This window comes from Carassius auratus, chromosome 48 (assembly GCF_003368295.1).
Source record: "Carassius auratus strain Wakin chromosome 48, ASM336829v1, whole genome shotgun sequence".
NCBI classification, from domain to species: Eukaryota; Metazoa; Chordata; class Actinopteri; order Cypriniformes; family Cyprinidae; genus Carassius; species Carassius auratus.
The window spans coordinates 10,716,927-10,729,366 of record NC_039290.1 but is presented as its reverse complement, the minus strand read 5'-3'; the positions used below and the strand labels follow the sequence as shown (position 1 = coordinate 10,729,366).

At 38.8% G+C, this 12,440-nt stretch overlaps 1 protein-coding gene across 1 annotated transcript; it reads left to right on the top strand.

The window, feature by feature from the left end:
• Positions 1-58: 58 nt before the first annotated feature.
• Positions 59-12,440, top strand: LOC113065845 (XK-related protein 7-like). Its single transcript, XM_026237393.1, is given in 4 exon segments — positions 59-926; positions 8,118-8,291; positions 10,410-11,127; positions 11,129-12,440. Coding segments are annotated over 4 exon segments (1,701 nt in total). The 5' UTR covers positions 59-408; the 3' UTR covers positions 11,420-12,440.

Here is a 12,440-nt window from a genome sequence, read left to right as displayed (position 1 = left end):
CTAACATAGTTTGGGTTAATATACCTTACCTTACCTAATGTTTCCATAAACTGATCAAGCTTGAGAGAACGAGATACAGGCGCTAAACTGAATCTAAATCAGGACTGCAGAGGCACGTTTCCTCTCAGGCCATGAGGCTGGACATCCTTCAACTATCGCTGTATTATTAATTCTATATAATATTATAGGCTTTTGAATAAAAACTCTACGCATTCCTACACGCAAAGCTGTCGGCGACTGACGTGATAAATTGCATTCAGTTGCTAGAAAATCAGGAGCTAGATGTTCAAGCAGGAATAACGAAAAGCGTTTCTGTCCCAGCCCTTTTTTCCCCTCCCACACAGACACACGACCCACCCCCCACCCTCCTTTCTCTTTTTTCCATCTACTCTCTTTTCTACAACAAACATGGCTGCGAAATCAGACGGTACAGCCGTTTCTTTGCAGAATGATATTCAGCCGACGTGCCTCCCCGAGCCGGAGAAGCGCTCGCCCCAGTGGCGTCGCGTCGGGAAGGAGTATTCGCTCCTGGACTGCTGCTGGACCCTCTGCGCCCTCTTGGTCTTTTTCTCGGACGGGGCTTCAGACCTGTGGCTAGCTGCCGACTACTATCTCAGGCGGGACTACTGGTGGTTCGCTCTGACACTCGTTTTTATCATCATTCCTTCTGTTGTGGTGCAGGTGCTTAGCTTCCGATGGTTCGCGTACGATTACTTGGACTCGAACGGGAGCGGCACGGCTGCGGCTGCTATGGTAGCGGCGTCCAATGCGGAGAGCCACTTCAGCACCAAGGACAGCGATCAGCGGGGCGCTGGCCGCTCCGCTGCGGTCACCGGAACCCGGAGCAACGCTGAGAGCTGCTGCAGAGCCTGCGTGTGGCTCTTCCAAAGCGTCGTGCACGTTTTTCAGCTGGCACAGGTCTGGAGGTATGTGAGTGCTTTGAATTTAATTTAATGAGATACAAATCTACAGGGCATTACTTTAAGGTGTCACATCAGCAGTTCATTCATATTGTTCTGTTCCGTTCCATTGGCGTGCAACTAATCCACACCCACTTCTAGTACTATTCAGGGACATGTTAAACTACTGATATGACAAGGCTTATATTAAGGAAATACCAAGGACAAATTTTTATTTTTATTTTGTCAATATTTACGTAGTTTCCAAAAAATTATTAGAGTCAGTGTTTGAATGCACATGTATTTGAGGGGGCCAAATATAGAATAGTAATTTAAGGATCAATCACTGGAAAATACATTCATGGGCATTTATGTAAGTAGTGGTGTCTATGATGGGAAAAGGACAGCAGAAATGATGCAAGATATCACAATAATTAATCTCACTGCTGTTAGTTTGCATAGCCTGTGACTGTCCAGCAGTACTACTGAGGAAATGGGATCCTCCTTGTATTTCCTGTCATCCCATGCCAGTTCATCATTATCTCCAAGCCATTTGGTTCTAGGCTCCTCCTCCTCTTCCTCCTCCACCTCTCATGAGCTTCTAGGTCAATAATCTCCCAGAGAGACTCCTCCACTCATTCAATCTGTCCAACAGAAATCTCCTTATGTATACTCTGAAATCCCTTTGTCTTTAGAGCAGTGCAAAATATTTTTTTCATATTACTTACCAGTGCCATTGGTTTAATTTCAAGCATACCTATAATGAATTAGAATTTAGTTTTTTGTTTCTTTGTCATTTATTTATTTTTATTTATTTATTTTTTGGCTTAAAGGAATAGTATCCATTAATGAAAATATGCAGAAAACTGATGCTAAATGTCCTCTGCAGTAAATGGGTGCCATCAGAATGAGAGTCCAAACAGTTGATAAAAACATCACAGTTATCTACAAGTAAACCACATGACTCCAGTCCATCAATTAACGTCTTGTAAAGTGAAAAGCTACATTTGCAATAAACAAATCCATCATTAAGAGGTATTTAACTTCAAACTTGTGTTTTCAGTTGAAATATGAGTCATCTATCCATAATATTGCTTTCTCCAGTGAAAAAGTTGTCGCTTCTGAATCAGGAGAGAAATATGCACAAATCAAGCACCATTCATAAGTGAAAACAGATCCAAACAAATATGTCGGTGGATTTTGATGTGAGACAACAACAGGGAATGGATTTTTCACTGGAGGAGGTGTTATTATGGATTAATAGACTGTCCAGAATTTGTATATATATATATATATATATATATATATATATATATATATATATATATATATATATATATATATAGTTATAACACATTAATGATGGCGGCTTTTCACTTTACAATATGTTAATTGATGGACTGGAGTCCATTTTGAGTGAACTACTCCTTTAAAAGGGCACTTTGTATGCACCAGATTTTACCTAAAATATGCCATATAGTCATAAAGATGATGCTTTTCTTTGAGATAGAGTCCTTTCTAAACTGAGCTCAAGAAACAGTGACATTGGATTTTGCTTCCTCACTTTTTTGCTAAGTGTGGTTGCCATGAGCAGAATGTGCATGTGTCTATCAAGTGCTAAGCGTCTTGATTGCTGACAGACAGTGCGCTGCAGCTCACAATGCAATTTCCATAATAATGCTAAGAAAACAATTTGCAGCCCACAATCACAGCCAAAAGTTGAATCCACTCACATATAAATCAATAGGAACACACCCACACATATTAGAGACATGTGTAGGGAGTGAGTGCCATGTAATTGTGGTTGTAAACACAGTGGCAGTGATGTGCTTGTCTTTAAATGCCTGCCCTGATCAGCAGTGACAGACTAAGCTTCTGTGACTGGACACTACTGCTGGCTGACCCGCAGGGTAACAAAGGGTTAGTGATGCCATTGATATCACAAAGCTGCTGGTCATTTCGATCAAGCTTCATTTATGCTGCTGTCACAACGTGTGCTGTCCTTCTCAAGCCGTCTGTGTCATTCTCTATCTGTCACTCATGCTTTTCGTCAGCCCTCTGCTCCTGACCTTTTTATTAGAAGATTTCCCTTCCCTTTAATTGACCATAATTGGTGCTGGTTGGTATGACCAAAACATTTTATCATTTTTCCTTTGACTGGACATTTATATGGCTTAGTGGCTTTTTTTACTGTCAGAATTTATCAAAATATAAAAACAAATTTACTAACATTTTGGTTCACCTTTTAAAATGTAATTAAATTATTTAATAAATAAAATAAATAAAAATATGGACAATAGAATATGGAAAAAAGTGTTGTGATATTGTGATAAAGAAGTATATTCCACTGTGCAACATTAATATATTCCTGTCATAATTTCCTGTCATGAGTTAGTCTAAACTTTTATTGGCAGCTTATAAGGAAGACCTTTGAGTTTCTGTGTGTTTAAATAAAGTGTATTATTATAATTTTTAGTAGTACTGTAGTAATAGTAGTATTGCTTTAAGCAGTACATTCTACTGTGCCACACTCATATATTTCTGTTATAATTCTTCAAGTTAAACCAAACTTTTATTTCATTTTTATCAAATGAAAAGCTGGTGAAGTGACACTTAGAGCTGCTCAGGAGACGAAGTTCATGTGTTCATGTCCTCATATAATGAGATGGCAGACACTTTTCTTAAAGAGAATGAGGATATCTGCAATTCAAAAGAAACCAGCCAGCCAGCAAATAAGGCACAATTGGGAAATAATTTTCATGTAATTTGAATAAATCAAACCATTATCTCTTTTTATTCACAAATTAGCCTTGAGACTTTTAGTCTAAGCCCTTCTGAGCCACATTCCCATGAATATATAATTAAATGAAAATATTTCCAGTGCCATTAACGAAAGCATCATTGGCACTGCAGATATATCCTCTGCTCTCTCTTTGTCTCTTTCTAACAGTATAGCTAAGAATAGCACCTTTAGAAAGCAAATTTTGCCATTTTCATGTTACCTCTGTTTGACCTGCAATAGATTTCTGTTCTTCACCTCTCACTAGTAGTCTACTTTCTGACTAAGTCCTTGCTTAAAAGCTTCCAAGCAGAGCTTTCCAGGCTCCCTGTCGTTGTTTGATTGGAATTAGGAGTAAAGCCATTAAAGCTGCACCGACACTGTACTTGTCACATATCTGCATTACACTGATTATAGCTGTAGTGTTTACATGTCCTTACCTGCAGCATTCAGTCAGAGATAGAGAGAGCGCTGAGCTGCTGCAAAGAAGAACAGGTGAAGAATGATAGGTGGAGAGTAGATGTGAAAATAAATGGTCATTTTTAGGGTTGAGATCCATACTTGTGAGAATGTTCAAGAGGGAGAATATGTGAAACCGGGCTGTTTGATACGAAAATTAATCATTATAAAGTGATTTCCCCTCAAGGCTTGTAATTACATCAGAAATAAAATAATGATACAACTAGCTGATGTGGAATAAAAAAATACAAAATAAATACAAAATCTCTTCCTCACATTACGTTTAACCAAAGACTTTAGTAAGCGTTATGAGTGTGCCCTAAAGTCCCCTCTGAGTACTCTGACCTGGTTCACTGCACACGTTCAAAGACGGTTTTCAATTCCATGTTCCCTGCAGCATCACATGAGCAAGATCAATCAGGATCAGACACCACCCTCGAAGAAGAAAATACACCTTTACACAGGCTGCATTGAGAAATGACTACATGCACTGCAAAGTGTTTGTAGAATGTGGAAATAGGAGGCAACCGTTTTAATTCATTTACATTTTCATTTAGTCTCATTTTATTATTTTAATAAATGTCATCATTAACGTATCCTATCATAAAACATCACATAAATGAAAGATTTGCTTTGTATCAGCATAATTTTTGGTATATTTTAATAAAAAATATTCCATCACTGTAACCAGTGATTACAGTGATCTTGATGCTCTGACTGATTCAGCAGGTTCATTAAATGAAGACCTGTAGATTGTGAGCCTTTCTGAATGGAGTGATAAATCATTTGTTTGTGAACTACATTGGTTTCGCTATTTGTTTTTGATACACTTAAATTATTGATTCATAAGAGTCATTTGTTTGTGAATCAGCACTGGTTGTGCTTTATGTTTCAGACTTATTCAAAAGATTCGGCACATAAGAGTCATTATATGAATTGAATTATACTTATTGCACTGTATGATACTGCATACAGCTCAAGGATATTTCCTTAGAAAGAAGATATTTCCTTATAGAAAGAAATGTTTTCTTGCCATGACTGCAAGCTCAGCCTATTATTTATGTAATTTAATATTGTTCAAATTTAGTTCGCGATTTATAGGAAAAGATTTTTGGCCAGAATGGATGGTTTAATTTAATTTAATTTTTTTAATTTATTTTTTAATGCGTTAATGTTGGACTTGATTACATTGTGGATTATATGTTTTTATCAGTTGTTTGCACTCTAATGGCATCCATTCACCCTAATCCTAAACCTAAATTCAAGAAATACCATTTTAATACCATGTTTTTAAAAGTCTTTACATTCCTAATAATATATCCAAAATATCAAGCTCTAATTAATTCATTGCATTTATTCCTATGTCTGAACTGCCTTACAGTATGTATTCAACTTATTTTTTTGACTGAAAATCTGGAAATAAAAGAACCCCCAACCCTTGGTCAGTAGAAGTCTGTCACATAAAGCATAGTGTAAATATTCTAGCTGCACAATTATGTGTTCATTGAATGCATTAAATAAATCTGTTACTGAATGTTTGCATAACAATGTAAAGATAGATACAGAGTATTCCATAAATTTATTTTACTAGTGCAGGAAAATTGACTTTGACTTTCTTCCTGGCTGGTAGATGGTAGTCCTCCACTGATTTATTCTCCACATTGTGAAATGGCTTTGTACATTTTGTTAAAGAACCTAGAGGGGCAAAGACAGAAAGATTACAACAACATTTTCTGATCACACTCTTGAGAAGGATAGCAAGGAACAAAAGAAATGCACTGTATATGGCGACAGGAAATCGAAAGCACTTCCATTTTCCTAATTCTGTTACATGATGACATGATCCAGTGTCTCATAACTACCTCAGTAGGGCTTTACTGTTCAATAAAATAAATGGCAGCTTGGTTCTAGCCAACTGGAAATCTGATCAAGAACATTCAACATTAATTTCAATTCTTTTTTTTCTTCCTTTCTTTCTTCCTTTCTTTCTTTCTTTCTTTCTGCTGTCATTCTCAAGGGTGTGATCAGCATTGTAATTTAGCAGAGAGGGGGAACTGTAATGGTATTTAATTGAATTACAGAAACCCTGCCAGTTAATAGCTGAGTGCTGATTGGTTAGGAGTGCCATCTGAGTATTCAAATGGGTCAATTAGCCATTCTTAATGTTGTTGAATTCAAATGGAGTTTAATGGCAGGTGAACTGCAACATAATCAGTGTGGTGATCCTGTTCTGACCTGCCTTAATATGAGAAAGTCCTTTTCAGAGGAAGCCTGAGTCTTCACAAAGCAAAACACAGGCCTAGCAGATGATTGTCTCCAATTAAATTAAGCCAAGTAATGGGCCTAGCTTGTCAGCTGCAATGTCTGTCAGTTGTCACCATGGAGACTGATGCATTGCCTGCCAATCGTGGCTTTTTGAGAGATGTTTTTTCAGTCAAAGCACTGGCTGTTTGTTAATGTTTTCTTATTTTTCTTAAAGAAAAAGGAGCTGCATGGTCAAGGTTCAAGGTTTGATTTCATCTGAAATCATCTGTGTGAATTTTACAAGCAAAGGCAGCTTTTCTGTCTCATTGAAAGCACACTCTTTATTCAGAGAAAGAAAGACTGTGTCACTTGTCAAATTTGACTCCCTGACAGCCTCTCTCGTAGGCTCCCTATTGCTTGATTTTTCTTTCAGAGGCTGTTTTTTTTTATTGCACAGCAAGTTGTTAGAAGGATGTGGAGCAATTTTATAGACCTCATCAAGTCAGGGTGATTCATTCTGCCAATCTCCTGACATCCAGCGAGCACTTCTATTACTCTCGCTACCCTTGAGACAAACTGAAATATCATGGCACTTCCTGTCAAAGGAAACAAATTAAGTCCAGTGAAAGTCAGATTTTTCAAGGGGTTCACATAAATATCTTTCGAATGCACAGCTGCAGTTTTGCTTCATATCTTTCAAAAGCCACCCTCTCCTTTCCTCTGGCACTAACATTCATCTCACAGGATAAACAGTGCAGTCCTGGGGTCATGAATCAGGAAATTTGAAGTAACGACAGTAAGAGACAGTGATCCCTCCCATGAAAAACATGCTCTCTGACATCCATGTAATCTCCAGCGTGACCATGGTGTGTCTCACAAGACATCTGCAACAGCATGGAGACGTGGTGCTGAAGAAAGAACATGACATGCTCGAGCACAAGATGACAAGTGTACTGCCTTTTTCAGCTGGCCAAGTGACATTATAGGCAAGGCAGACTAGGTCTTTTCCAAGCCTGCAGACTGGCTAACTATGTAATTTCCTGTTTCCATACACTACCAGTCAAAATTTTGGAATATATATATATATATATAATGATTTAGAAAGAATGCTCAGCAAGGCAACATTAATTTAAAAAAAAATACAGTAATATTGTGAAAAATTATAAAAAATGTAAATAACTGCCATTACTCTAGTCCTCAGATCCTTCAGAAATCACTTCCAAAAAACAACATTTGTTTGAGAAAAATAAATATTTTTGTAACATTATAAAGGTATTTTGATCAGTTTAGTGTCTTTGTATTAACATCTTTCTTTCTTTCTTTCTTCTTTCTGTCAGTGCACTGTAGTGTAGTGATTATGGTTTCCACAAAAATATTAAGCAACAAAACATCAATTTCAGTATGGATGATAATAACAATAATAAATGTTTCTTGAGCAGCAAATCAGCATATCAGAATTATTACTGAAGAATCATTTGACACCGGTAACTGGAGTAAAGTTGCTGAAAATTCAGTTTTGCCATTACAGGAATAAGTTACATTTTTTAATTTCTACAAATAGTAGATAGTGATTTTAAATTGCAATAAGATTTCACAATATTACTGTTTTTGTATTTTTCATTTTTCCTTGGTGAGCACTCTCAAAAACTTTTTCCAAACTTTTGACCAGTAGTGTAATTAGTATTTTTCTGATGCAAGTTTTGATGATTTGTCTTATCATGTGCTTTTTACCTCAGGTATGTCCATGCCTTATATTTGGGTGTGCAAAGCCGCTGGCATGGGGACCGCGAGCACAAACACTTCTACTGGCGTACGATGTTTGAGAACGCTGACATCAGCATGCTGAGGCTGCTTGAGACCTTCCTGAAGAGCGCACCTCAGCTTGTTCTTCAACTCAGCATTATGGTCCAGACCAGCCAGGTCCTTCCTTTACAGGGTAAGCTGATGACACCTATGATTAAAACCAGCTCACTGAGTGTGCTAGAAATAGCTGGGCCTGTGCCATTTGTCGGTATCATATTTAATATATTCATATTTAGTTCCTAAGTCTTTTTTGCAGTACTTTTTCAGAAATATTGATGAGAAAACCTTTGCCTTTACTCCTAGAATTTGCACAATGCCAGCCAGTCAGATCTGATGAACTGATGATTTCAACCCATTTTTGAGTGCACTATACATCAGATGGTCAGAAAATGTGCTGTGGGTGGACTGTGGGCGTACTGTCTGAGACTGAGAGGCTACTACATCAGTCACCCAATCTGTCATATTGCCATCCACCAGGTCACAGAGTATAGAGTTTGATTCAGTGCCTTTCTTGCAGTGTGATTTCTGTATTACATCTAATTTAAATGTGACACAATAAGAATTGTTTTAGAAATTCATTTGGCCATCATTAAAGATCAAAGTGCAATTTCACAGCACGCGTTTGCTCAGCATCTCATTTTCAATCCAAGATCAAATTAGCTGGTTAATTACTGAGGATGTGATACATTTGACTGAATATACACATACTGTACATACATACACATTTCAGGTCATTGTGCATGAGCCTGACCATTTTATCAGATGAAAATTTAAGTAGCAGTTAAGACTCTTTTTTTTTTAATTTTCCCCTGTCAGAGCTCAATCTAAATTTGCAATGAATAATCATGAAGAGATATATAATTGAAACATGGAAATTACAGTAATCAAAAGATCCCTTAGAATAATACCTCATTAGATATTCATGTCAGTGTCTTCCTAATGGTTAAGATTTGGTCTTTAATTGTGTAGTTTAAATTGCTCCAGTCTATCTTTGTGTCTGTAAGGAGGGAACAGGATGTGTGATAGTTACAAACCCACCTGACGCGTGCTTTTGATTACAGAGCTGCGAGAACTCGCTGTTGCATTAGTTCAGCTCCATGGGAACAATTGTAGCCACTGTTAGATGTTCCCTGAGGAATTTTATCCAAATGTCAAACTGCAAACTGTGACTTTTATAGACTGCCAAGAGCTAGTAAACTAAAGGATGTGAATTTTGTTTAAAAATGTCATTTAAAGTTACGTCCTTCTTTCTTTCCATGCTATTTGGGCTAGAGTTGAGAGAGCTACAGTATTTATACTGTATGAGCCCTAATCACATTACATTTATTCAAACTGCTGAAGAGTTCTTTTTCCAGAAAGATAAAAATGAACCTGAGGAGAGCCTAAATGTGATTCCACAACAAAGCATATCCAGTTCTCAGGAGATGAGCAGGGCACTCATCTGCCCTATAGTCAGCAGTGTAGAAAATTCTGGCATCAGTGCAAGAGTGTTTCCTCTTGGTCTGTCCTGGCCTGCACTTTTCCTGTCTGAAGACTGATATTATGATTAAGGTGCTTTGCTGGGTCTGTCATAATCGCTCATAATCATATTCAGTGCAATGCGAGACGGCTGGAGAACTAGCTAATGATTATGTTTTTGCTGATTAGGAGAGATTTTCCATTTTGAGTACTCCTGAATAAATGGGTGAGCTGATGAATGGACAGACAGGAACCTGATTAATTATTCATGAGAGCTTCTCAAGAGCGTACCAGCACTCCAACAGAATTTCTTTTTTTTTTTTTTCAGAAAAGCATAGTGAGGTGTACTTTCATTCTTTATATACTGTACAGAATCATCTGAATTGTTATACAGAATCAGAATCAGAATGAATCAGAATCAGAATGAGCTTTATTGCCAGGTATGTTTACACATATGAGGAATTTGTTTTCATGATAGATGCTCCGCAGTACAACAGAATGACAGTGACAGAACAAAAAACACATAATAAAAGAATAAAATACAGAAAAATACAAATAAGTAGGTAAGGAATTACAATATACAAATTGACAATTGTATGGCAGGTATATTACAAAAAGCAGACATTGGTGTAGGTTTTGATTTTAAATCATTTTGCAGCATTGTTCATGTATCAACTTTGCCTCTAGGTTTTGATTTGAAATTAATTCGGTCTTATTCCGGCAGTGTAATTAAATTGAATTAATGTACCATGTACAGTGACCCATTTTCTCTCGGTCACTCCTTCTCTTTGTGCTTTATTTGATCCAGGTCTGTCTGCTTCAGCCTCGCTAGTGTCTCTGGGCTGGATGATGGCATCTTATCAGAAGGCATTAAGAGACTCTCGTGATGACAAGCTCCCCATGTCATATAAAGCAGTGGTGGTGCACATGCTGTGGCACCTGTTCACAGTGGGAGCCCGCGCCATGGCCTTCGCCCTCTTTGTTTCCATTTTCCAGCTCTACTTCGGCATTTTCATCGTGGCCCACTGGTGCGCCATGACCTTCTGGATCATCCAAGGCGAGACAGACTTCTGCATGTCCAAGTGGGAGGAGATCATCTACAACATGATGGTAGGCATCGTGTACATATTCTGCTGGTTTAGCGTCCGTGAGGGCCCTACACGGTGCCGTCTGCTGCTTTACAGCCTCATAATCCTGGGAGAAAATATGGCCCTCACGGCCTTGTGGTATATATACCGCAGCCCACTCACTTCAGACTTTTACGCCGTGGTGGTGGTGTGCATGGTGGCGTGTAGCTACGCCCTGGGTACATTTTTTATGTTTGTCTACTACTGCCTTTTGCACCCTGATGGCCCTGTGTCTGGGGCCTATCTTGGATGTTGCGATGTCCAGATGAGTGCTGTTTCAGATCCTTGTGTCTCATCGCCCACCTCCGCTCCTCCTCCTCTGGATGTGGTGAGCAGCCCGCCGCGGACTCTGCAGAGGAACTAAAGGAGGAGAGGCAGTACCAGGAGGAGATGTTGGAGAAGTGTTTAAAATGCGGACCCTTAAAGCCTCGCGAACCGCTGCGCCTCGCCTCACCCCAAGGACAGAGGGGCCAGTAATTCGCATCGACCTTCCCAGGAAGCAATACCCAGCCTGGGACGCCCACTTCATTGATCGCAGGCTGCGAAAGACCATTTTGGTACTGGAAGCCGCAGCTCCGGTCACACCAAGGATCCAGTACCGCTGTCTAGGCACACCGCAGGAAGTGATGGAATACGAGACGACAGTCTGAGACGTTTTACCTTCTCCAAATAAAAGATGTAATGTTTTAGTGAGCAGAAAAGTCAGTTCTGTCTAGCTTTATTTGTTGAAGAAGAGTTTGTCAGATCTCCACATGACCCCTTATTGACTCTTGTAATCTGTGGAAGCACATGAGACACTAGTGTCTAGCAAAGAGCCACCCTGTGGTGACATTAGACATTACTACAGGTTATTGGATTAGGAGGTTAGGCAGGGGTCTGACCAACTTAATGAGGCCAAGGTAAATCTATCATGAGCAAAACAACATATCAGTGTGGTAGATTAACAGCAATGGTGCTTAAACACCGTTTCAAACCATCCTAGGTGTTTTTAAAGCTTTTGTGGCAGCTGCCGTATTCAACAAATACTGAATCCATTTGGTCATAATTCAATGGGTTTTGAGGTTGTAGTAGGTACAAGTGAAATGTGTTAGTTGTCTCATTAAATGCCTTAAGACTTTCTAACATCTGGCTATTCAGCATCTGAAAGGGGCATTTCACCCTGTTGAAAAATTGAAAGGGGTCCTATTATGCTCTTTTTTTGTTTAGGGGGTGTACTAGAATAGGCTCTCATACTACGTTGTTGGAAAAACACATAATTTTTCACATATTTTACATTATTACAACACCTCTCTCCCTAGTCTTGAATGAATGGCTCAAATAGTTCCTGTATCAAATTAAAGCCCGCCTTCCTAAATTCTAAATGTGCTGTGATTGGTTAGCTGGGCCATGTGTGTTGTGATTGGCACCACTCTGCGCCTGGTTGGGAAATGTCATGTCCCTTACCATAGCTACATGCGAGCTTCGTTGCGTCAAAATCAAATCAAATTGAGCGTGATTTAAACTGTTGAGCATGAGTTGTCTGCCTTGGGAAAGCTAGTGTGTCTCCTAGATAGTGATAATACTTGTTGGATTCTCTAGTGCAGCTCCACCAGGTCTCGTCCTATTTGTCTATATTTGTGATATCACAAATCCCAGAAAATGTGCGTTGTAGTCCAAACGAGTCATTCATTG